The sequence below is a fragment of the Malurus melanocephalus genome, unplaced genomic scaffold (assembly GCF_030028575.1).
Source record: "Malurus melanocephalus ecotype Western Australia unplaced genomic scaffold, MMel_1.1 scaffold_60, whole genome shotgun sequence".
Classification (NCBI taxonomy): domain Eukaryota; kingdom Metazoa; phylum Chordata; class Aves; order Passeriformes; family Maluridae; genus Malurus; species Malurus melanocephalus.
In genome coordinates, this window is record NW_026623292.1 from 2,536,247 (window position 1) to 2,560,054 (window position 23,808).

General features: G+C 40.8%; 1 protein-coding gene and 1 long non-coding RNA gene across 2 annotated transcripts in view; one reads left to right on the forward strand and one right to left on the reverse strand.

Moving 5' to 3' along the window:
• ANO6 (anoctamin 6) overlaps window positions 1-13,244 on the forward strand; it is a 64,648-nt gene extending 51,404 nt beyond the window's left edge. Inside the window, 7 exon segments of the mRNA XM_057366160.1 lie at window positions 89-258; window positions 808-905; window positions 2,222-2,352; window positions 3,150-3,355; window positions 7,388-7,587; window positions 8,075-8,180; window positions 9,117-13,244. Coding sequence (XP_057222143.1) covers window positions 89-258; window positions 808-905; window positions 2,222-2,352; window positions 3,150-3,355; window positions 7,388-7,587; window positions 8,075-8,180; window positions 9,117-9,323 — 1,118 coding nt within the window. The 3' untranslated portion in view covers window positions 9,324-13,244.
• Window positions 13,245-20,480: 7,236 nt separating this feature from the next.
• The window catches only part of LOC130573617 (uncharacterized), a 64,046-nt gene continuing 60,718 nt past the window's right edge, over window positions 20,481-23,808 (reverse strand). Inside the window, exons 6-7 of the long non-coding RNA XR_008965335.1 lie at window positions 23,632-23,703; window positions 20,481-22,975 (exon numbers count right to left, since the gene is read on the reverse strand). This is a non-coding gene — a long non-coding RNA (uncharacterized LOC130573617). The remainder of the gene's footprint in view (window positions 22,976-23,631; window positions 23,704-23,808) is intronic.

The window sequence follows — 23,808 nt, forward strand, 5'->3', positions numbered from 1 at the left end:
CAGCTGAGGCTCTAGAGCAGCTTGTAGGTTACTTGTAGATTGGGTTGGGGGGGTTTTAATTTGGTTTTCTTTTTTTTTTTCATTGCAGAACTTCCAAGGACACAGACCGATTATGAAAACAGTCTGACCACAAAGATGTTTTTATTCCAGTTTGTCAACTACTATTCTTCATGCTTCTACATAGCCTTCTTTAAGGGTAGATTTGTAGGTCACCCTGGAAAYCCAGTTTATTGGCTGGGAAAGTATCGCAATGAAGAGGTAAGAATTTATAATGTATAATGTATGATTAGTCCAGGTMTTCTGCTGGAGTTGAAGTGTATAAAGTAAAACACAGTTGTACATATTTACCATTAGGGTTTAAAAAGTGGCTGCCTCCCAAGCTAATTGCCTCCTCACTAAACCCTATCATAAAAGAATATGGCACAAGACCAGTTGGGCTTAGAAATACGCTTACCCAGAAAAGTGTATTTTACCCATGGTCCTACAATCTGTGAATTGGCACGCAGGAAGGAGAAAATATCAGTAGAAGCATTCCTGTTCTGCTGGGTGACCCTGACCTGGTGATAGTGCAGAGCTGCATGACTTCACCTAGTATTTCACTCTGTTCTGTCAACCTTTCAAATGTGACCAKATGTGGCCTGGAACTGGCTTTTGCATAGCTTACTGAAAGGCTTGCCTAGGCAGTTTCCTTGGATTGCTTTAAACAATGTTATTATAATAAACCAGGAATGATTATTTTAAATGCTTCATTCATGCCTGAAAAGTTACCCAACTTCAAAAACTTTCCCTGTCCCTCCCAACCTTCAGTGTGATCCAGGGGGCTGTCTCCTCGAGCTCACAACCCAGCTTGCCATCATAGTAGGAGGTAAAGCTATCTGGAACAACATCCAAGAAGTGCTTCTTCCGTAAGTTYAAACTATGAAGTAATCTGCTCTTTCATATTTGAAAAATACTGTTGTGCTTGATGCCTTCAGGCACTTGGTCACTGAGTTTGGTAAGGGCATATTGTATTCTGAAAGAATGAGACTTCTCCTTTGGGGCTTTTTAGACAGTTGGKATGTTTTGCTCTGGTAGTCTGGGCTCCTGTCTCKGTTGTTTTAAATAATTTTAATTSTAATCAGAAATTCTTCCTTCCTCTGCAAGTCAAACTTGATGTGTTTCAGGTTGAATATTTAAAACTGAGGTAATAGAAGCTCTGAGAATATTTAACTGAAGAGTTGCTTAATATTGATTTGAATGATTTRTTGTTATAAATTGAGCTTTTAAAATTCATTAACTCATTAAGTTTTACAGTCATATGTGACATTCTTAATGCCTATATGTTCTTGTATAGGGTGTCTTGGGTTGGATCTTTGGAAAGTCATGTTTTGATGCAAACAAAAAGCACAGTGCTAACCATAAATGCTCCCTGTTTAATTTAGGCTGAGATATTATCAAGAACTCTGTTTCTTCTCCTGTGACTTGTTCTTTATTTCACATTAATCAGCGGCTGTTATACTGCTTGTAGTATGGAACTCCCAGTTTGCTCATGCACTCCTGAATGCCATAAGTACCAGCCCATAAGCACAGCCTTTGGCTGTGGTTCTTCCAAGCCCACAAATTGTGCTCCTCAGCCGCACAGTGATCCCAGTCCCAAAGAGTGTCATAAATACCATTTGGAGTTGAGGCTAGAATGCTCTGTTTATGATACAGCTGCTCCAGATCCCAGTGGTCCATATGGGCTGATAGTCATGGAGTAGATCTGTAGACCCATCCTTCTGCTCAACATCTACTGTTACCTGGGAAAGGGTCCCATGCCTGCAGATGTCAGCTACAGCCACAAACACAACTGACTTCCCCATCTGAAAACAGGAAATATATCATCTGATTAGAATTATTAATTCACTTCCCAGTGAATTAAAAGGATCTCTTCTGAATCTAGTTCTTAACTGCTTTCTTATTCTGCATATCTGCAAGTATAAAGAGAACCATTCGGGCTTTTTTTCTGCTGGGAAGCACTTGCTCCCACACCCTTTTTTTTAAAATATGGTTTGTATGTTTGTAAATAACCATTTTTAGGGAAAGACAACAAAAGGAAGGAAGGAAATTTTCAGTAATTCAGAATTAAATAAATTGATTGTTTAAAGCTGTAACAGCAGAAATATTTTTAATTTTTTTTCATTGATGGAACTTTTTAGGTTCTTTTATCAATGTTAGTGTTCTTTTTCTTCCTGTCTGATAGTTTGGTCAAAAATCTAATTGGAAGACGGTCTGCAGCTGCCAGATCAGAAAAAGTTGTTCCACGTTGGGAACATGACTACCACCTCCAACCCATTGGAAAACTTGGACTGTTTTATGAGTATCTTGAAATGGGTAAGTGACAGCTCAGTTTGGATTCACTACCTCTGCTGGATACAGACATTCTCTAAAGAAAATGTTCATATCAGCAATGCTMAATAAGGTAGACAGAGGAGACATTAATGTTTTTTGAGACAAGTTTTGATGAGCTATTACAGATGGTTTTACAAGCTTTTATTAAGCAGCTAAGCTTTAATCCAGTTTATCACTAGGAAACAGCATGTGACTGTACAAGGAGGAGTACTGCTGCTTCCTTGCCTGATCCTGTGAGAAATGCATTCAGAAGGCAGACCATTGCAATGTTCCAGTGTTGTACAGCAGAGCCCTGTGTTAGACTGCTCTGCTAGAGGTCTGCARTCACCAGGACTTGTTGCTGTAGCTTGGGAGCTGGCAGACCATGGTTTGTTGCCACTATCCATTCTGTGACGGCACTGCCAGCGACCTTACAGTGGTACCCAGACACCAATAAGATGATTGTTGATTTRGGCCTTCCAGTTCAGTACAGAGACAGATAGTCACAAGATTTCCAGGTCTTCATGATAAAGACATCAGAAAGAAATGGACATTTAAATATCCAAAATAGTTCCTCATGGTGTGTTGTGACTTGTAATATTTTCCTGTCCCCTTCACCTAGCAGGTTTTTCCAGTACTGTTGTGCTACTATTTTCTYATCCAGAAGATTCACTAGGAACCCAGGTCCTCTTTCTTGTTTCTCCCATCTGAATTTGGAATACATAAACTACACATGCCTACACTTGCTTATCTGCAGTAAGTGAAAGCCTCATCGATGCTGTAACCTCTCCCTTTCCCAGTTATACAGTTTGGCTTTGTGACACTGTTTGTGGCCTCGTTCCCCCTGGCTCCTCTTCTGGCTCTTATTAACAACATGTTGGAAATCCGTCTGGATGCGTGGAAGYTGACAACGCAATTCAGGCGCATGGTTCCACAGAAAGCACAAGACATCGGCGCCTGGCAGCCCATCCTGCAGGGCATAGCCATCCTTGCTGTGGCCACCAATGTAAGTACAGAGCCACTGACTGCAAGGGGTAAAATGCCTTCACTGCARGTGCTGCATCCAAATGTGGGAACGCTGCATGTGGCAATGCAACTTAAATGATCCTTAAAGCACCTCTTCTTCTTTAAGGCACCTCTTCTTAAAGCAGAAATTCAGCTTCTTTCCTGTGTGCTTAAAAATACCATGTGTGCTCAAAATTGCAGATCAGAATGAATTTTCTGAGAATTTGGACACTAATCTGTTCTTCAGTTGGAGTCAAAATAAGTGCACAACAGAGAAGTTGAATTTTAAGAGAGTTTGTTTAAAATATTTTGAAAAAAAAACTGATAAATATACCCGTAACAACAAAATTCAGACCTTACATATTTTTTGTATCAATTCACCAAAATTTTATTTGTAGGCTGCATTGTGGGAAGAAAAATAAGCCATTGGTATTTATCACTGTGGGTTATTTGTTTATTCATAAACAATAGCAAGTATGTATTAACTTGCAAAACATTCTCACTGCTGGCCTTTATTAAAGGAGCAATGACCACCGGTTTCTTGTGCAGGGACAATAACACCATAGACTATCCATGGCAAATAGCCTTTTTCAACAGGTCTGTTATCAGAGAGATTCAAATATGTTATGCTATAGGATAACTGTTTTTTCCTAGTCAATCCAACTGGATCTTGTAACACCAACATGAAATTGGAGGTTGAACATATATATTAAGATTACTTTAAAATATCATRCCTTACCACAGATCTTACAGCATTCAGGTTAGTATTAAAGTGACCTTGCACTGACTCAGASGTGTGTAGGCTTCTGTTAGGAGTGTGTTTGTGCCCTGCTTTGTGCAGTTAATGCCACTGTGCCAACACAGCATCAGCCGCTCACCTCCGTGGGGCTGTTGGCACGCCAGGGGCTCAGACCAGAGACTGTCACATTCAAACAGCTCTGCTGCTGGCATTGTGAGGACCTCAAAGARATTGGTGTTTGTTGCTAATGAAGTGTAGCCCACAAAGCCATGTGCTAGACCAAATGCTAGAAGCAGTTTCCTTCCTTTCTTTTTTCTGACCCGAGTCATCAGTCTTTCCTTTACCAACCCTCCCTTGATTTTACTTCAATACACAGAAAGTGCTTCTTCTCTCCTACACAACTTGTTACAGTTGATTACTCTTAGGCAGTGTATCCTCTCCTTAATGCATTTTTTACCTCTGTAATAGCTGCTTGTGACTTGCAAGCARCTTTTGCACAAAGCTACCAGTTTTGAAAGTTGCCATGAGGCAGTGGACTTGCTATTGCRTGGTACCAAAGCATCTGTTGCTGATTTGAAGACTGATTTTAATTAGTTATGGTATAAATGGAAAACTGTGTGCAGTAAGGATTGGGAAGCAAAGAATGTGATGTTTGTTTGTAGTTCTCCAGTGCAATACTCTGAAATGCAGCCCATAATTCAAGAGGAAAAAAGWTTTTCCTTTGAGAGGATGCCGTTGGATTAGTTTTCGTATTTCTGTCCTTGAAGCTCTCTGGAGCACATCTGGAGATAATTCAGAGRGAGGGAGGAGAGTGAGACAGGGTTTAGATTTAGGATGATGAGAGACCTGGGGCCTTTCAAAAAAATTCAGTAAGATCAAGTATTAAGCTGTGTAAATACCATATGCCAGCATCTTTCTAAATGATACAGAGAAGCAGCATCAAACTTGTTTGGTCCAAAGGGAGAAGGAATTTTTTTGCCATATTGTTAAGTTGACATTAATTCATTTATAGTCTGACTAGATGAGCTAATGGACATAAARAAAATTTATTTAACAAAAATTTTCTCTGCTTGTAATTCAGACTACAAATACTTTACTTGTACTCTACTTTTAACTCTACTTCAGAGTTAAAAACAGAGTAATTTAGCTGTGAGGTCGTCTCCCTGCATCTGCAAGACACAGTAATATATACTTCTTGTCAGTCAAAAACACCTACTCAGCATGTAAATATAAACAACACATAATTTTCACTTCATTTCACACTGGCATGTAATGCTTTAAAACAGTATTTAAAAGTGCATGCCAACTTCATTTGATTTAAGCCAAAGTGCAGTACAAGAAAAACACCTTATCCTTGAAAATTTTCAATGTGTTTATTTTAGTCCCAGAATGCCTCCCTTTTATTTCTCATCAGCCAAACTTTCTCTCAGCTGAACTCACTCATAACAATGTTCTGGAGAACTGAGCACAGATCTTGGACCACAGTCTCWAAAGGATTGTTTCTGCAACTTTTATCTTAACTACAGTTTAGTTTCTCAGGTTCATCAAAGTAAGCCAACTTAAAAGGTGAGATACTGGGATAGCATTCATCTCTGGCAGTGGTCCTACTTGAGGTAGGGTGGGTCTTGCCCCTTTTCAACTCCCTGCTCTTTCTCTTTGCTGTCTTTTCCCTTCAGTGCTGGCTCTTGCATTGTGCTGGCACCAGCACTTGATAAAYGCTTTTATGATGAATCAGACCGGGGAAAGGATCCAGTGGTGATTCCCAGTCAGATCAGCATGGTCATCTGATCTGCTGCATGGGGCCAGGAATGCCCAGACCAGCKCAGAGCACAAGTCAACTTCTAGAGGCAGAGGCAGGAGGTTGTTTTAGCTAGCACTGCCACCAAAGTGTTGTTCAAGGAATTGTAGAAGAGTTTTCCACTTTTTTTTTTCACCCACTCTCCCCTTTTTCTACAACTGTTACAAATATCTTCTCAGTCTGGGACTGTCTGGCTGGGAATGCTGCACAAAAATGTACAATTTTTATGCCATGTCATGAAAATGAGGAAAACCAGACTTCATGAATTGCACACTGGCATGATGGGAAATAAAATACAGATAGTAACCAGCTTTTATGCTCCTCTGTTACCTGTTCCTCTTGACTTTGCTCCTAACTCTGTCCCACGATTTTCCTGTGGTTTCTTCTGCCTCTTTTATACATCTCTGCCTAAACACCCCTCCCTCTGATCCCATCAGATCCCTACTTCACACCTTTCTCCTCCATGTCTGTGCCCTGGTTCTTTCCATCCATGTTGTCAAGTGGGTATTTTTACCTTGGCATGACCTGGAGTGCAGCTTGTCGCTCCTTGCCAGGTGSTGGGCACCAGAGATGCCTGTTATCAAGAGCTGGCTGGGCAGCTTCTTGCTAGGTACTCAGCTGCACGTCTTGCCAGTGGAAAGTCTCCCTCATAAGGAAACCTTTTGAACTTGCAGTAGCAGAGGAGGAAATTGGATTAAACATAGTGAACCTGTCCTCCAAAAAAGGCTGTTTTTGGGAAGTTCATGAGTTTAGAAAAGACTTCCCACAACAAACCCACAGATCAAATTTCCTACCCAGTGAGTAGCAGACTGAGTAGGACAGGAACTCTCTTGGGAGCAAGATAAAAACAAATGGTCACGTCATGTTAAACAGCACTATGCAGCTGCTACTAAAAAAAAAWTATCTTGGCATCAAGAGCAGTTTCCACATCTACGCTGTAGTAGGAGGCAACAAGTACCAAGATGAATTTGGGCTGGCTAGCACCTCAGAAAGGGTGGGATGTTTCCAGGATCAGAGATGGATCAGTTATATATCTAATTTATTTAATTCCTTTACTCAAACATCAGGGAACCTGGTGAAATTTAATTTTCTATTATTGAAGAACTCTTCTGTTGTTTCCATTAATTTCATCAGGCAGAATTTCTTTAAGTATCTCATAAGTACTCGTAAGAAGCACATTTGCTGATACCCTCTGCATGCACATGAAWAAAGTGGTTTATAGTATCACTGTTTCAAGGCATCCAGCAGAGCTAGTGTAATTTTGAAACTCTGTACAGAGTGCACATGCCAGAAAGAAATTGTTTCATATCTATAAGAGACTACATGCTCATTTACAGAATGAACAACCACAAAGGGGAAAAGCACATATTTTCTATTTTTAGCTCATACTCTAATTTTTGAGATGATAAGTATGTGGCAAAGGACTGCATGTTAAGGCTTATTTGTTTAATGCTGCTCTGTTGTTTTGTTTTTTTTTTTGTCTCTCTGAAATGCAGGCTATGATCATTGCTTTCACATCTGACATGATTCCTCGTTTGGTTTATTACTGGTCCTTTTCGGTCCCTCCTTATGGGAGTCACAGCAGTCACACTATGAAAGGCTACATAAACAGCACCCTTTCTGTCTTCAATATATCAGACTTCAAGAATGCCAGCAAGCCATTTTCCCCTTTGCTCGGGAGCCAAACGACATGCAGGCAAGTCTCAAATAAGCATTTGTCATTTTCCAAGGACAAAAGTAATGGGTTTCATATCTAAATTACCTAATTCAGTTTAAAATACCCAATAAGAAATATTAAAACACAGGGAAAGCCAGCCTGTTTTGAATGCCAGAATGGAGTGGAAGTACTCGCTGATAAGTTTGTGCTACTCAGATAATTCTTACTTTAATTTGGTTTTCTCCTAGCTGATAGTTTTGGTTGTTTTTTTTTTTTTTAAAAAAAAAAAAAAAAAAAAAAGCACCTTAAAATTTTTATAAGTAGCTCCTAAGAAAGTGGCAAAAATAGGACATTTCGGCCAAATACAGCTTGTTTTGCAGATATGATTTTAGCCACCACAGTAGTTCCCAAGCTAACTGTTCCTGGACGAATTAAGCAGGGCMATGTCGTGCTCCATCCTCTGGCCACAGTGCCGAACTGCAGAGATGCCGGAGATCAGCTCCTGACTTTGCTGCTTTGCTTTCAGATACCGGGACCTCCGCTACCCTCCTGGTCACCAGCAGCAATACGAGCACAACATATACTACTGGCATGTCATTGCAGCTAAGCTGGCTTTCATCATTGTCATGGAGGTCAGTGTACGGGGTTTGAACCATTGCTTATTCAGTCTCTTYCCTTCATGCAGAAAATCCTTCAGAGACATCCAGTCCATCCCAATGTCAGAGCTGATGATGTGTACTAGCATGAACAGGAACTTGGGAGATGTAAATTAAGTGTAGCACCATTAGAAAAAGAATTCCCTAAAATCATGACATCAGCTGAGGATTGCCTCACATATCTTCAGCTTCTTTTCTCAAGAACTGTAGAATTATTTTTAGTAGCAGAAATAGAAGGGATAATTACACTGAAAATATTTTTACCTGTACTTAGAGGAACTTGCGTGCACAGCATCCTGAATGCATGTGCATAATACATTTACATAATATATGAGCACTGGCAGAGTGAGGTCTATAAAGACAGCCACTGTAAGAGGTGAGTCTCTMGATGCCCATCAAAAAGCTCCTTCCTCTGCAGCTACAACCTGGGCTTATGAAAGATGGGAGTCAGTCCTAGATGAAGAGAGAGAAATATTGGATATTATTTAATTATAAAAGTACTAAGGGCTGATCCATGGACTACCGAAGTCATCAGAACCATGAAAATGGTAACAGMGGAGTTCCTGTAGCAGAGAAAAGTGATTGTGCCAGAGTCATTTGAACTAACCTCAAAAATCTTACAGGAAACTGTAGCTAGTATTTCCATGCAGGAGGGAAGCACTGGGTAGCASGGTTTCCCCAAAGCAGGCAGAGAAGTCCTTGCTCAAATTGGGATTGGAAAGTCAGAAATTCTTGTTATCAGATAATTATTCTATTTTATTAGTCAATGTCTTCCTAAAATACTGTTCTACACTGATAGGTACCAGTACTGAATCAACTCAGAGTATTAAGACATGAAGTGACATTTAATTTATAATCATAATAATGTCCTGTTCAGCCTGACTAATGTTTTTTCATTTTCACCTTTCCCAGCATGTCATATACTTTGTGAAGTTTATTATTTCATATGCAATTCCGGATGTATCACAAAAGACCAAGAGCAAGGTCAAACGAGAAAAGTACCTCACACAGAAACTCTTACATGAGAATAATCTCAAAGGTGTGAAAAAAAACATGGGTGAGGTAGCTGCCAAAATTATCAAGGGAGCAGAAAGCACTTTCCGAGCTAAAGTTGAATAAGGACTTTTTCACGTGGAAGAACAGTACTTAGCCAATCAAGCACTTTGGATTAATTTCCTTTACTAAACATTGTTTCTTGCAAATCTTAGATACTCATTTACCAGTTTTCCTTGGACAAATGCAACCACTGCAACTCAGATAAAAGTTACTATTTTTTTAAACAGCTTTTCAGGACATTAAAAAAAAAAAAATAAGATGAAAAGTATTTATCCTCTTAAGAAGATGCAGATTAATTCCCAAACACCTAGGCTGCTTTCTACATTTTTTGGGCATCGACTGTTAGATAACTTGTTTGACATGAATAAAATCTTAAGAACAAGAATGATTTGCGGTCATAATATAATCACATCTAATGAAGARGTTTTGATTGCTTGCTAATGCAAACCCCAGCTACAAAATGAAGAGGAAAGGCCAAAATATGAAGGAAAAAGAAAGAAAATACAACTCAAAATCACGTTGTTAAGCCATTGGAATTGGCAGACACGGTTGTTTGCTACTCTGAATTATCTATGCATACTGAGACTTAAACGGAAAACAAGATATTTCAATTAATCATGGACTTGGATCACAAGAAGCAACAGGACTGTAAGCCCACCCTGTTCATCAATCTCTGAGTAAACAGGAGACTTGCCTTTGAAATCAATGAATACAAACTGACCTTACAGTACTCCAAGTGAGCAGAAAACTCAGGCATTTTATCTTTCCCCAGTCAATGTACTTTCATCTGTTCACTCACCCATTCTGAGCTAAATGCTCATAGCCTTGAAGGTCTCCTACCTGTAAAAGCAGTAAGTGTTAAAATTCTTTTCACTTTCTAAATCAATATTTGTGGAGGGTTGCCTTTTGCATTTCTCTCACATCRGAGCATGATCTTCCCTGAGGTTTTGACATAGGATGAATGTGCAGCTGGACATTTCGACACAGTATTGTGTGATAAAGTGAACTCTGACAAGATTATGAATCTATTGAAACTGGGGTTTTGAATCAACCATTTAATAGGCCTTAACCATGCTATGAAGCTTTAAATAACAAGAAAGGATGTCAGAGGCATGTGCTACAGCCATCAGTCATCTTCAAACCAGGCTGCAGATCTGCTTGCTTATTTTGGCTACAGCTGGAAACAGGAAATTAGGGAATTACAGATTGAACATGTGTATGGAGAGCTACTTTGTGCCTGAATGATATTCCAGATTATTAACTTGCTTTCTCTTTTAACAGTTTTAATGGACAATTTTATATAGATCATGAAAACCAAAACCTTTTTTCAAAAAAGCAAAAGTATGCCTGTACTCTACGAACCAGGTGATTACTTTATGTTTGTAATTTTGTACTCTCCTTAAATGCAATAGATATGCAGATTTTTTAGGCAGATAATTCATATAGCTTTTTATGTATCAAGTCCATTTAYAGAAACTAAATAGCATTTAGAAGACAGATTTTATCCAGTCAGTAATCARAAAGAATTAAACATTTGAATTTTTACAGCAAAACTTCCAAATATTGTCTGTTGTGTAACTCAAGCCTGTCTTTTTAAGCAAACCCTATGGAACTATAAGATCATTTAGATTGGAAAGGATCTTTAAGATCATCAAGTCCAACACTGCCAAGTCCCCAACTAAACCATGTCCCTGAGTGCCACATCTACATGTCCTTTAAATACCACTCTGGRCCCAGCCGTCCAGCCAGTGTTTTACCCTGCAAACAGTGCACTTCTCCAAACCATGAGCAGCTCAGCACCTGTGGATCCCACACAGCCCCAGAGATTTGTGTCTGTCTGAGTGGTGTGGCAGGGCACTGATCATTTCCCCTTGGATTATGAGGGCTTCATTCTGCTCCCTACCCKWCTCCCAGCTCAGGAAGCTGGGTACGCAGAGAACAACGGGCTTTACTATGAAAGAATGAGGTAAACAAGGCATTGAGTACCTCAGCCTTTTCCTCATTCTTTGTTGCTGTGTTTCCCACCACATTCAGTGAAGGATGGAGAGTCTCCTTAGCCCTCCTTTTGTTGCTAATATGTTTAGAGAAACATTGTTATTGCCTTTTACAGCAGTAACTAGATGAAGTTCTAGTTGGGCTTTGACCCTTCCAAATGTTTCCCTGCATAACCTCACATAGTCCTGCAGAGCTGCCTGGCCCGTCTTCCAAAGGTCATCAACTCTCCTTTTTCACCTGAGTTCCAGCCAAAGCTCTCTGCTCAGCCAGGCTGTTCTCTTCTTTTGAATATTTCCAGGAGTGGAGACTCCACAACCTCTCTGGGCAGCCTGTGCCAGCACTCAATCACCCTCGCAGTGAAAAAGTGTTTCAGTTTGTGCCTCTGGTCCTGTCACTGCATAATATACCAAACTTCTAGTTAAAACAAGGTTTTGTCCAAAAAAATGCTTCAAGAAACAATTTCAGTGAAGTACTCAGAATTTCCCTGTGCAAAATGAGTTGGGTTAGAAAGGACAGTCAGCTCCTTTCCTRCTTGGAGCTGTTGATTTTATCTTTCAACAGGACCTTTCTCATTTGCAGTTGTGTCCAGATGAGAGATGCCATTTTCATTCCCTCATCAGTGATCACAGCATCAGTGTGCCTTAAATACCTTTCCAGGTGCATTGTTAGAGGGCTGGGGCAGCTAAGGAGGCATCCTGTGATAAAGAGAGAAAAATGCAGCACAAAATGGACCATTTCRGGTAATTATTTGGTCTTCAAGAGGTAAAGAGACTAGGAAACAAAGGAATTGTCATACTGAGTAAGTGATGGCAGAGTTTAAGGCTGTTTTTCAGGAGTGCTTGGTCTTTTACTCCTTGTYTGATACCAGTAGACTCTCCAAGCTTTGTGTTTCTTCCTACATCAGTTGGCACAATTCCCTAAAAGGGGAGCTAGCCCTCAGTTTGTATTATTTTATATAAAGAGTTTATATTCCTGCCTTTAAATAACAATTAATAACCATGCTACATCAGCAAAGCCTGTGTGTCTATGGCTTAGGCTCCTCCTGTAATAAAATCCTAATCAGCCCTGGGGGTGTTTCTATGTAACCATTTTTGTTCAGATGATGAATGTGCTTTTGAAACCGGCCTTCCTCTTGTCTCCATTTTTCTGGTGGTGCTTCCCGTCACAGACTCCTCTTGGTGCACATGGACTGAGTTCCTTTTGGTCTAAACTGAGCCACAAGGCAGGTTTTAGATATGCCCTTAGTGGTCACTGCCAGGCACTTTGTCTGCAGAGCTGAAACAAGAGCTGGGCTGGAGAGAGCAGTGAGCTCTGCATGGGAATCTCCTGGTCAACATTAACTTTGTGCCCTAGTGATCTGCTTCTGAAATGCCATGCTGCTTGCTAAGGTAGCTGTAACATTTCTTTTCAGGAGACATTATATCAGGAATTTGGTTCAGTTTGCCATGTGCAGTGCCATTCAGAGCAGAGTTCTGAATGAAAGAAGAAGGAGACCAACACAGTGCCTAATAATTGCATTTTAATAGTTTGATTTAAGCTGTGCAATCTCCATTGCCTCTACCTCCAAATGATGAAATGTGCTCTGCTTGTATGCAGGAAGCTCTGCAGAGGCATAAGAACAAAATGCTGGGGGGCAGTTGCTAACATATTAGTATTTGTAATTTTTWTTTTTTTTAGGCTAGGTTACTTTAATTAAAGATCTGCTTGAAGGGAAAAATAGCATTTATTTTGAACTATGAATCCATTTTACTTTTTTTACACTTGATATGTAGGCCAGACTCCTACTTTGTACAGATCAGTTGGAGTCAGAATTTGGACCAGTGGACCATTTAATTGCCTTAACAAGTACCATAAATTACAGACTATCACCACTGTTTAGACTCTGTATTTGTCAATTAAATTCAGAATGTAAGAGTTTACTTTTTGTATTTTTTCTAAGAATGTTTGCTATTTGTTTCTGAATATTAAGATTTCTTTATATTTATTGTCATTAAATAAAGTCTATTTTAAAATAACAATACATCTGATGTTTATTAGTGTTATTTGTTTTTCCTTGAATGATACTGCTGCTGCCAACTGCCACATTTAAATTACTACAGTGTCATCYCTCTCTCATTTCCATATTCATCCTCTTTTTCAGTCTTATTCCATTAAACTGTTGCTAGTGCTGAAATTCATCTCCTGTGTTTTTCTGCATCCCCTAGGTGGAAGTCATTCCTTTCATCACCAAGTTCATGACAAGGACCATTATGTTCTCATACAAATAAACAGTTTAGATCTTTATAACCTTTCACTCCCATCTTGACAAACCCTGTGCAATGTTTCAGAGTCACCATTTATTTTTTCGTCTGGGTAGAGTCTGGGATGCTCCCAGCTCCAGGGAGTCCGCTCTGTCTCTCCCTGCCATCCAGCCAGCCATCAGTTCTCTTCTGCTTCTGCTCTGGCTCTTGCTGTCTGCTTCAAGAAAATCCTTCTCTAAGACTTAGAGAACAGAAAGGTTAGAGGGTGATTTAAATAGAGACCTTCACTGCACTGTGGAGTGTTGTTTTATTTCACATAGGGATTCCCAGGATCTGCTTTCAGCAGCTTTAAGATAGTTGTAGAAGCAGAAGTACTGCCACTTCTGACCTGTTCTCTGCTGACCAAGGGCTATTGTGTCTCACAGATGCCAGTACCCACATTGCTCTGCCACTCCTGCTTTTGTTTGGTTTTGTCAGACCAAGAACAGAAGAAGCTTTATAATAAAGATTATTGTCCCACAAGCAGAAGTATATAGTACGATCATAGCCCAGATCTATATGAGGACTGTGCATTTTAAAAATGACTGATAAATTTAAAACTGTTCAAAGGACAGGCTTTAGTTATTTTTCTACTTAATGCACAAATAGCCAMAGTAGCATTTTACTGCTGGTGATGCTAGAATGTAGCTCCTCCTGTCACAGAGCTGATGAAGTGCACTTATTTTGTACAGTCAGTGTGAACCAGATGCAAGCACAGAGTTCTCTGCCCCACCTGGAACACCCAGCCCTGCTACTGTGCTCTGCCTGCACATCACCAGAGATGTCAGCAAAGGTATGAGCAACTCACACCAAGTCTAGATTTTTCTCTGGTATGCCTACCTGTCATTTCCAGGCTATTATATAAGGCTGCTTTTCAATACAGTGGAGAAAGTGATCGTGACTGCAAGTTCTATTTTTATTTGTGTTTTTGTGGACCTCAAGCACAGATTGGGAGCAGGTATGCAAAACACTGAAATGATACGTAGTTAGTCATAAATAACCTCAAAACAGATTGGAGCGATATTTTCCWCATAAGAAAAATAATATTTTTAATAGCCTGATAATAGTCAAAAATTATTTTCAGGGAAGTTGAAGAAAGTGGTTTTTATTTACAAGCTGTAAGTGCATCAAAACAAGAGCCTTTTAATATTGCTTTCTACGATTTCTGCTGCATTCTGTGGAATTATCGCAGCATACATCCTGTAAAAGCAATGCTAGTTGCTGAGATTAAAGTTAATCAGTCAGCRATTGTATTAATTTTATCAAGATACACTATTCTCTACAAACATGTTGTCTATAGCAGTATCCTAAATGCTGAAGAGAAAGGAGAAAAGGTACACAACACAGACTTAAAGGAGGAGAAAATCCCACTGCATTCCATGCTGCAACATGCACGGGCCAGGACACCAAAAAGCYACGTCTAGCATGTGAGGAGAGCTGGGGGAAGGATGAGGTGGGGGAAGAAACTCATATTTTAAGTTGTGCGACAGAAATTACTGCCAGCTGTGATAGCATTAACACAAAACCAGGGATGGGGCAGGGGGAGTGTTAGGCATTCGTGCAGTATCATGTAAGCCTCTCACACAATTGCTCAGCTTTTGGGTGGACGTCACACAAGTGCCTAAATAAGCTGTGCTGGGAGCCGGGGCCCCCTGCGGCCACCACCTTACCTGCCCATTCTCTGTGATCCCCTTGCTCTCCTGTTACAGCCACACTGTGCTCATTCATGCAGCCGTGTTCTAAACCGGTCTGGCTGCTCACACTGAGAGTAACTTGTAAGCCTCTCTGGAAGGGCACTGCAGGATCTTCGCTTGCTGCAGCCAGGCAATCCAATGGAAAATGTGACCAACRCTGCTAGGCTGGCATTCAGCCCTGAACATCCATCCCTTCCATTGAGGATCGAGGGTGCTTGGGGTTTGTCATGTTCTCGGGTTTTATAGAGCCCAGAGTACCCTGACTGCCAGGGGTTAAGGTTACTTGTCCTGTGAAAATATTTTGGCATCCGTGCCAACATAGGGAGGCAGTGGCTCTGTCTTCTCCCTGTCACCCTGGGGCTGCCTGCTGCCAATCCCTGTGTTTGTGCAGCTGTCYGCTGGGCAGAGGAGTGTGGCTGCACAGAGGGATGTGCTGGCATGGGTGGCCSTGCTGGCACGGGTGGCTGTGACCACACGGGCGGCCCGTAGCCACATGGGCAGCCTGACAGAGGGTCCTGCAGGGTGGGAAGGGGACATGAGGCAGCAGGAGAGAGAGCCCAGCATTGGGGAAGCCTCTGGCCCAAGAAATCTAACAAAACACAACCAAATGGGCTCCTCATCCCACAGTTTAGCGAGCTGAAAAGAGAGGCATTTGCCTGCCTGCCTAAGCTGCTTACACAGGTGAATGGGCAGGGTTGTGCCTTTAAGAATCCCCTRCATAGCTGCAAACAAGCAGAGCTGGTCTTGGCACCTGCTCTGTGTCCTCTGAATATCCCTATTCAGTGTAGCTATTGTGCTTTGAGATCAGGCTTCACCTGAAGCCAAGTGAATTTTCCAAGTTCAGACCTGCTCTCTCTGTGTTCATATCTTTAACTACACAGAAGATTATATAGATGGTTAAAAACTCTCAGAGTCGGGCCCTTAATCGTTGTCCTYAATGGGATTTTGCAAATAATACGGCACTGTTCTTTCCGAGATTGCCAAAATGTCACATGGACATTTGAGAGCCCCGGGACAACAAGGGAGTTTCACGCCAGCAACCTGCAGGAGCCAGCCTTGGGACAGAGGGGACACCAGACAGGGGTGTTTGCAGGAGGTCTTGGCCAGAGGCAGAGGTCACAGGGCGAGGGCAGCAGCTGTCCCATCCCCAGCCACACAGCCCCAGGTTACAGCGCTGACAGCCATGCCAAAGCAAGCACTGGAAGCTTCTTGTTAATTAGTAACTACTTACTTAGACCTGGCAAAGGCAAAAACTGATCAGCCTTTCCTGGAGCACTGTACCAGTTATGGACCTGTTACTGCTCACAGCAGCTTTCTTTCTAAAAGATGCTAAAGTATTTCTTCTTATCTCTTAAAATGGTATATGTGAACATTGTATCCATTTTTGCACATGGCTACAAATAAAAGAAAAAGACTGTATTTGTGCTCTTCGTAACTTAAAGCTTCTACTTAGGGACATAAATAAATAAATAAATAAATAAGCCAAACTGATTTTCTGTCCTTGTCAGCCTGGTCCTGTATTTTTTTTCCCCAGTGATCTACAAGGGAGAAAAAAATGTCACCATCCCCCAAGAGCAGCGATTAACAAATCCTTTCTTATCTTGCAGCTGAAGTAATGACATCTTATTGACAGTGCAGCAGAACAAACAATGTCTTATTGAAAGCACCAGTGCTGGAGGATTTGGGCTGTCCTCGGGACTTGAGACCCAGTAGTGACAGCAGGTTTTACTGCTAAATCAAAGACAGTGTCTGCTCTGGTTCTCCAATGGCCTTTAGCAGTGTCAGGCACACAGAAGTTGTGCATAGTTCACGGAGGAATCACCAACCCATAAACTCAGTCCAGTGCAGGGACCTTCCTACAAGAAGTATGCCCAAAGCAGCAAGCAGTTAAAGTATGATCTGTGGGACATAGGGGAAAAGTGCTGGAACTTTTCTTAAAGACTGTGCTTGACATAAGGGTTAGTCTGGAAATATAGGTCCATCCATTTCTTACAACCTGGTTTAGCCTTATCAGAGTCTATGACAAGTCACTTGCTAATTTCTGTACCTCATCAAGTTAATTAGTCTCGGTGCAGACTTGCAGCTGTTTGATGCACAAACGTGAATTGGTGATTTGGGTTTTGATTTTCATGTCTGTCTGTGCTTTTGTTAAAATTATGAATGTGCCTCGGTTCTTTAGATAGGTTCTCCTTCTAGTAATCTCTTGTGGGTAAGAAGAGGCTTTTGCAAGGTATCAGAGTTAGGTCCATTGTATACACGTGGCTTCGTACAGATGAAAACTCAGTCAGACAGAAAATGTAACTGTGCCTCTCAAAATCACTCAAGCATAGGGGAAACAAAAATGTGGAAAATGTTGTAGCACTAAAGCCTACAGCTTCAAGTAATCTAAGCCACCRCTGTCAGAGCTCAATCACATATCCTGTGTCCTTGAGCTTTCGTATGCATTTTTCAGCCATCACTTGTGTTTTCTCAACATCCTGATGAACCGGCTCAAGATGCAAAACTGAGAGAGAACTAACTAAAATCATACAAACACTGAATATTCTACCAGCTTATCAAAGGGCCAGTGGACACTATTTCTGGTGCACAGAAAGAGCAGAACTCCATGTGAAGGCACAGCAGGGGAGGACAGCAAGACCCACTTGGAGTGCTTTAAAGTCTTGTAGACCCATGTCCTGGTGTCCTGGCTGGGGAGGTGGAAGAGGGAGTTGAGTGGGTCTAACAGATCTCTACTACCCACAGGTCATCATTCTCCCTCTCCATCAACCTTCACAAAGCACAGCATTCCTCAGCCCTTTGTGAAGATGATTCAACTCATCAGCCTGAAAGAAAATCACACCATTTTTACCTATTCAATTTTATTCTGGGTAAGTGAGTCAACCTGGCTCACTACAGATCCAAACTGCACCAGGAACAGAGCAAGGGTTGAAGGAACACACAGTCAGAAGCTGGGGGATCAAATCTGCCCTGTCAGRGGTAATGATGTATTAGAAAAACTGAGCCATCCTCAGCCTTGTGACTGCAGCTCTCTAAGTTCCATTACTTCACAGAATAGCAAGTTGGTTTGCAAATGCTTTTTTTTATTCTTTATGTTTGTGTTTACAAAACCAAGGCATCACATCTGTGCCACACATATATAATAGACTAAGACAGAATGAGAACATGCATTAAGAAAGTGCTCAATTTATGAGTATTAAATTTAACAGATCTTAGATTAAATACAGCTTACACTGTTGAGTAAACAAAGATTAATGTTAAACCCTGTTTGTGCTACAGCAGGAGTGAGGAACATGTGATGTCTTAACTTGTGAATATGCATTTTCAAAATGCAGCAGCAAGGCCAGAAGGAAAGTGGAAGGAAACCAAATTCAAGCCCCCTGAGGAAGCTGAACATCCACCAAGGCCTGGCAAGGAGAATGCTGAAGGACCTGTGACAGAGCAAGGCTTGTTCTCACAACTGGCTTCTCAAACGGCCACTAATAATGCTGGCAAACATCTRCCTCAGGAATACCACTTCCATTTTTCAAGATAATCCTCTTCAATTAAAGCTGAATTCTCAGGAAAATAAAAACTTATTAACTATTTAAATAAATATTTCAATAGAGAAAGAAATTCTTACAATAACCAGTCAGGACATCCCCAGCAGTTCTTCTCTCATATTTGCTACTGTAGGTGCTAAATGTTAGAGGCTTTGAGCCAGATTATTCCTGATTAAATGTGCAAGAGATGATCTGTGGGTTCAGCAGCCAAGCCCAAAGAGACTATATTCAGCATGATAGCCAAGAGAGTCTCCAAATTCCCTCTTCTTCACCCAGGAATAAGATGTAAGTGTGCCCAAACCTCAGTTCTGAAGTGGAAATGTTTTCCCTCCTCCAGCTTCAGAATTGCCTGATTCGTACCTATGACCTAATAAACATCCTCTGCTTTGTCTGGCTTTTGCAAAAATTAAAAATATCCTATTTGACACTTAGATATCCCATATTTAATCACTTTTGTACAAAAAAATTCCCAAACATTTGCTTCTCCCTGTTGGTTCTGGTTTTAACTTGGTCTTCCAAAGAAGGAGGACTGACTATACTTGTACTTCATAGCTTATGGTCAAAATGATGTCAGGGCAGTTCTTCTCTGCCCCACTCTGGTGTGCTCTCTCAGCAGCAGAAAGCTCATAAGAATCCAGCAGCCACCACATCCAAGTCCARCATCTGGCTCCAGTCAGCCTCAGACATAAGCCTAAACACTTAGCACTCTATCTTATCATCCCTTTTTTGCTTTATCTTTCCAGTGTGACAGGAGTTTCATCTCTTAAAATATAAACATTCTCTGCCTTTAAATACCAACATTCTCATCTGGCTTACCTATAATTAAACCATTATTAGAGTTACTTAATTTTATTTCACACATAGTTTAAGGATGASAAAAAAATACCACAAAATCATGTGTGGCTCTTTGCATTGATTTCATTTATTTCCATTGTCCAGCCTTAAATGGGATTGTGACTTGAAAGGGTATACTGTAGATAAAATTTTTGATTGCCCAACACTGGAAGGGTTATAAAACTGTGAACACACCATCTGAAAAAGAAATATATTACTTTCCTTCAAGAATCTCCATTTCTGAGTTCATAGGCCCCTTAGGTCCACGTTACCTAATGAATTATCTTCAATCATACTGGTAATACATTAATGGAAATGTTACATTTGGTCACAATTTGCAAAATTCATACAGATAAATCTAATTATTTTCAATCATTTTAAMTATTTTAATTGCAGGACCATGAGGTGAAACGTAGCTATTCCTGAGGCAGACAGTTTTCCAAAGAGGACATTCWATGCTTGGTATATCCAAGTATGATGAATCCCTCCTTTTTCTGCAACAAAGCCACTGGAGATGTTTGCATTTACATTTTCAAAGCGTTTTCTCAGTCAAATTCTCTCCAAAATTTCTCTCCACAATTTTCTCCAAACCCCCCTGGAAATGTACTTTGCAGAAAGATCAGAAGARCCATCTTTGGTCTGTATTCCTCTTTTAATTTGACTGACACAAAGAACCTGGGCTGTATTGCCTCCCAGGCCAAGAAAGTACATCTTCATTTAGTCACAGTGAAACCAAACATTTGTTTTCATTAAATTAAAACTGCAGAGGAGATAATCCCAGTTATTAATGAGCTTCAGATATACTTTTTTATATACTATAAAAAATAAACGAATGACGTATAACACACATTTCTAAATGACCATAAGTAAATAAACACCAGGAAGGACACCAGGAATCTGGTGAACAGTCACACACCTTGCTCTTYTCTAAAAGATCCCACCTCTAAGGTGACAACACAAAAATATGGTCCAAGATTTTTTTTTCTTTTTATTGTAAGACATAAACAAGTGTCTTAAAGTAATGGCTGAGAAGACAAACTTAACCTGTAGGCTGATACTGATCTCTCAGAGAAGCAAGGAGCAGGGTTGGGGTCAGGGCATTCCTCCAGCTTGGTTGATGGCACCACCACTTAAAAGAACAGTAAGGAAAATGGGCAGGGAGAGTAGAGGGAGGGGTGAGCCACAGGGCCAAGTTTCACCTAAATCAGCATGATAATCACATTTCTTCACAGAATATTGTCCTTAAGAAAGGTTGTTCTGAGCCTTGCTCCTTAATAAAAGGGATAATAGCTCATGAGAGCAACAATCACAGGAGATATTTCTAGTCAGCTTTTGTTCTTGTACTTGGCCAGTTTATGTGCAGCCTAAGGGTATAAATAGAGAGACTATAGAGGGGATTAACAGGCTTGCTTTCTAGCAGGGCTCATGTGCCAAAGCGATGACTCTATTAGCATTGTTTCCCCTGAAAGGTTTGTTTCACTCAGAAACCGGCACAAAGGCACCAAACTCCTTCTGGGGCCCCATTTTCCCCCCTGAAGAGGAGGGAGGCCTCACTTRTGGATCTAAATACTTTGGTGTTTATCCTTTTATCTGGGATAACCCAAAGAGGTTTTCCACCCCTCCTTTGCCAAAATCACAGGCAAGGTTTCTGGGGGGAATTTACACCCCTACAGATCCCCATTAGAAGAGTCACTTCGCCACTACAGCATTTTAACACTGAATATTATTTGATGAACAGGTTGTTAGAGGTGACTGTAGTCTTTCACTCTTCTGTGCACTGGCAGCCTAACAGAATGCTCCAGAGGGTAGGGAATACAGGGATTTAAAAGCTAAGCCTCATCTCCCCAGGTTTTAGGGCTCTGGAGCAAGCCACTTCAGGATCCTGCTGTAATTAACTTTTCAGGCACTTTTCAGGTGTGATCATTCTGATCCATTTTGATTGACATTGGGATGGGGTGAATCACCTGGAGGTCAACAAGAACTGGCTGAGTTGTCTGCAGGTGACCAGACAGGGTTGTATTTCTGCTCCTGTTTTCTWCCTCCCATGGACAATTTCTTTCACTAAGCTCCCAGCTACTCAGATAACCCCCAGTTACTGAGTTAACTCTCAATTTTGGGGTGTTTTTTGTTTGTTTATTTTTAAACATAATCTCATTTTTGCAAAGCTTTTTAAAAATTAATATTTCCTTTTTAGGGATAGATCTCACATGGATGTAATCATCATGGAGAATGMAGAGAGGCACAGCAGAGAGTGCAGTGACTTCCCACAGAGTGAAAAGCTGGAGAAAATTAACATGGAACATCCATCAGCACAGGAGCAACAGGACATTGCTCTGTACTAGCACTCCATAGGATTCACCAGAATGTTGACACATGTTATTAAATTAAATATTATCACCTTGCTCTGGATAAGCTCTAGATTAGAGTACATCAAGGGATGAAGACTATGGCTGACTCTGTTCCCACAGATACATCTTTAAGCAATTTGAAAAATGAATCAGTCTGATTTTGACCATCCATGTGGTGGGCAAGGTCTCCCTGGTGGGCCATACTCAGCTGCATGATCCTGTCTGATATGTGCAGAGCTCAATTCAAGCAAGTGGAAACAACGGTCTGCRTGACAGGATAATCATTCATCCTGGGTGCCTCGTGCATGGCCAGGATGGAGCAGAGAGCCATCTAAATAGCTAAGTGTGATTCACTGCACCRTAATTCAAAGTCAGTGGTATCTTTTATTAATCATTTATAGAACTGTGTATTATTAATATATGCAGAAGCAGCTGTCTCCCTCTCTCTCTGGTGGAATTTGCTTTTGTGAGTGATTTGGGGGAGACCAAGGAGACGAAGAGCCAGAAGCCCAGCAGAGCTTTCCCAAAAGAGCAGGGGAGCTGCAGAAGTAGGTCATAAAATGTCTCAGGAGATAGATTGGTCCTTCCCTCATTAGGATAATTAGGGTATTTTTCAGCACCCAGGACCTTAGCTCGTACAAAGGAGTTTGGTCCCATTGATTCCATTTCAGCCAGACATATTGACACTTCCTGAAAATTAGGCCCATGATTATTTAAATATAAAGAAATACCCTTCAATATATCTCAATTACAAGCCCAAAAGATATACTGGGTGGGCAATAACACTAAGCAGGACAGGCAACACACTGCAGTAACAATAACATTTTAATGTTCCTTAAGACATGGGCCAAAGTGCTTTTACTGCTTCATCATGAATACATTATAGAGATATAGAGGCTGTCTCCATGTGTTTATAAAGCAGATATTGCTTCATTCTTATTCACTGGTCCATGTTTTCTGCTTACMAGCACATTAGAGCTGCCCCACTACGAGTTCTTCCACTCGAGGACTGAATCTCTGAACACTCTGAAAGATTAAAAAGGACTCTTGGTTTTACAGAAATCCTCTTGGCTTTACAGAAATCAGCTCCTCCTATTTAGATACCTAATGAAATTCATAGCAAGCATTTCCCAGCGTTTTTTCTTTTCAATCTTTTTATTGGCCTGTTCCCYGCAGCACCTTACAACACAGCAAGACCAGCTTGCTTAGTCTGCTAATATTTATACTGTTCCATGAAAAAGCAATTTTAAGGAATGACGTATCTACCTCTTAGCAGCCTTTATAATTAAGTAAAACAGAAAAACTTTTTTTTGTTTTCTTACAAGAACTGAATATGAAATATTTTCCCTCCCCAGTTTAAGACCAAATTTATACATTCTGCAACCAAAGGAAAACCCAAGACCTTGGGAAGTTTTCCACAACCATATTTAGAAGCCTGGAAAAAGCTGGAGTAAACCTTTTTCACCAGGRGTTTAGGGAAAGCAGAAGTCCTGTGCCAATGTGCAATTATCTAAAATGACAGCACAAAATTATTTCATTAGAAGTAACTCAGTGAGTCCTTCCCAGTTAATTCTTATCCCAGCTGCCGTCCAGAATCTGGGCACACTCTTGCCAAGTTTGAAACCAGGGAAGCCTGACTTGAGTCAAAGCTTTCAGAATCCCAGGAGGGGGCCTGGACTCACCCTCATGGTCGAAAGAAGAACAGAAATGTTCCTCCCTGTTCCATTTGTCCCTCCTCCTCCTCCCTCTTCCTCCTAGCTTGGACCAGAAACACATCATTTTAGCCAAGAACCTTTCTGTAAGGATTTGTATCCATAAGAAAAAGAATATTTTCCCTTAACAGCTTCAGTTTAGAATAA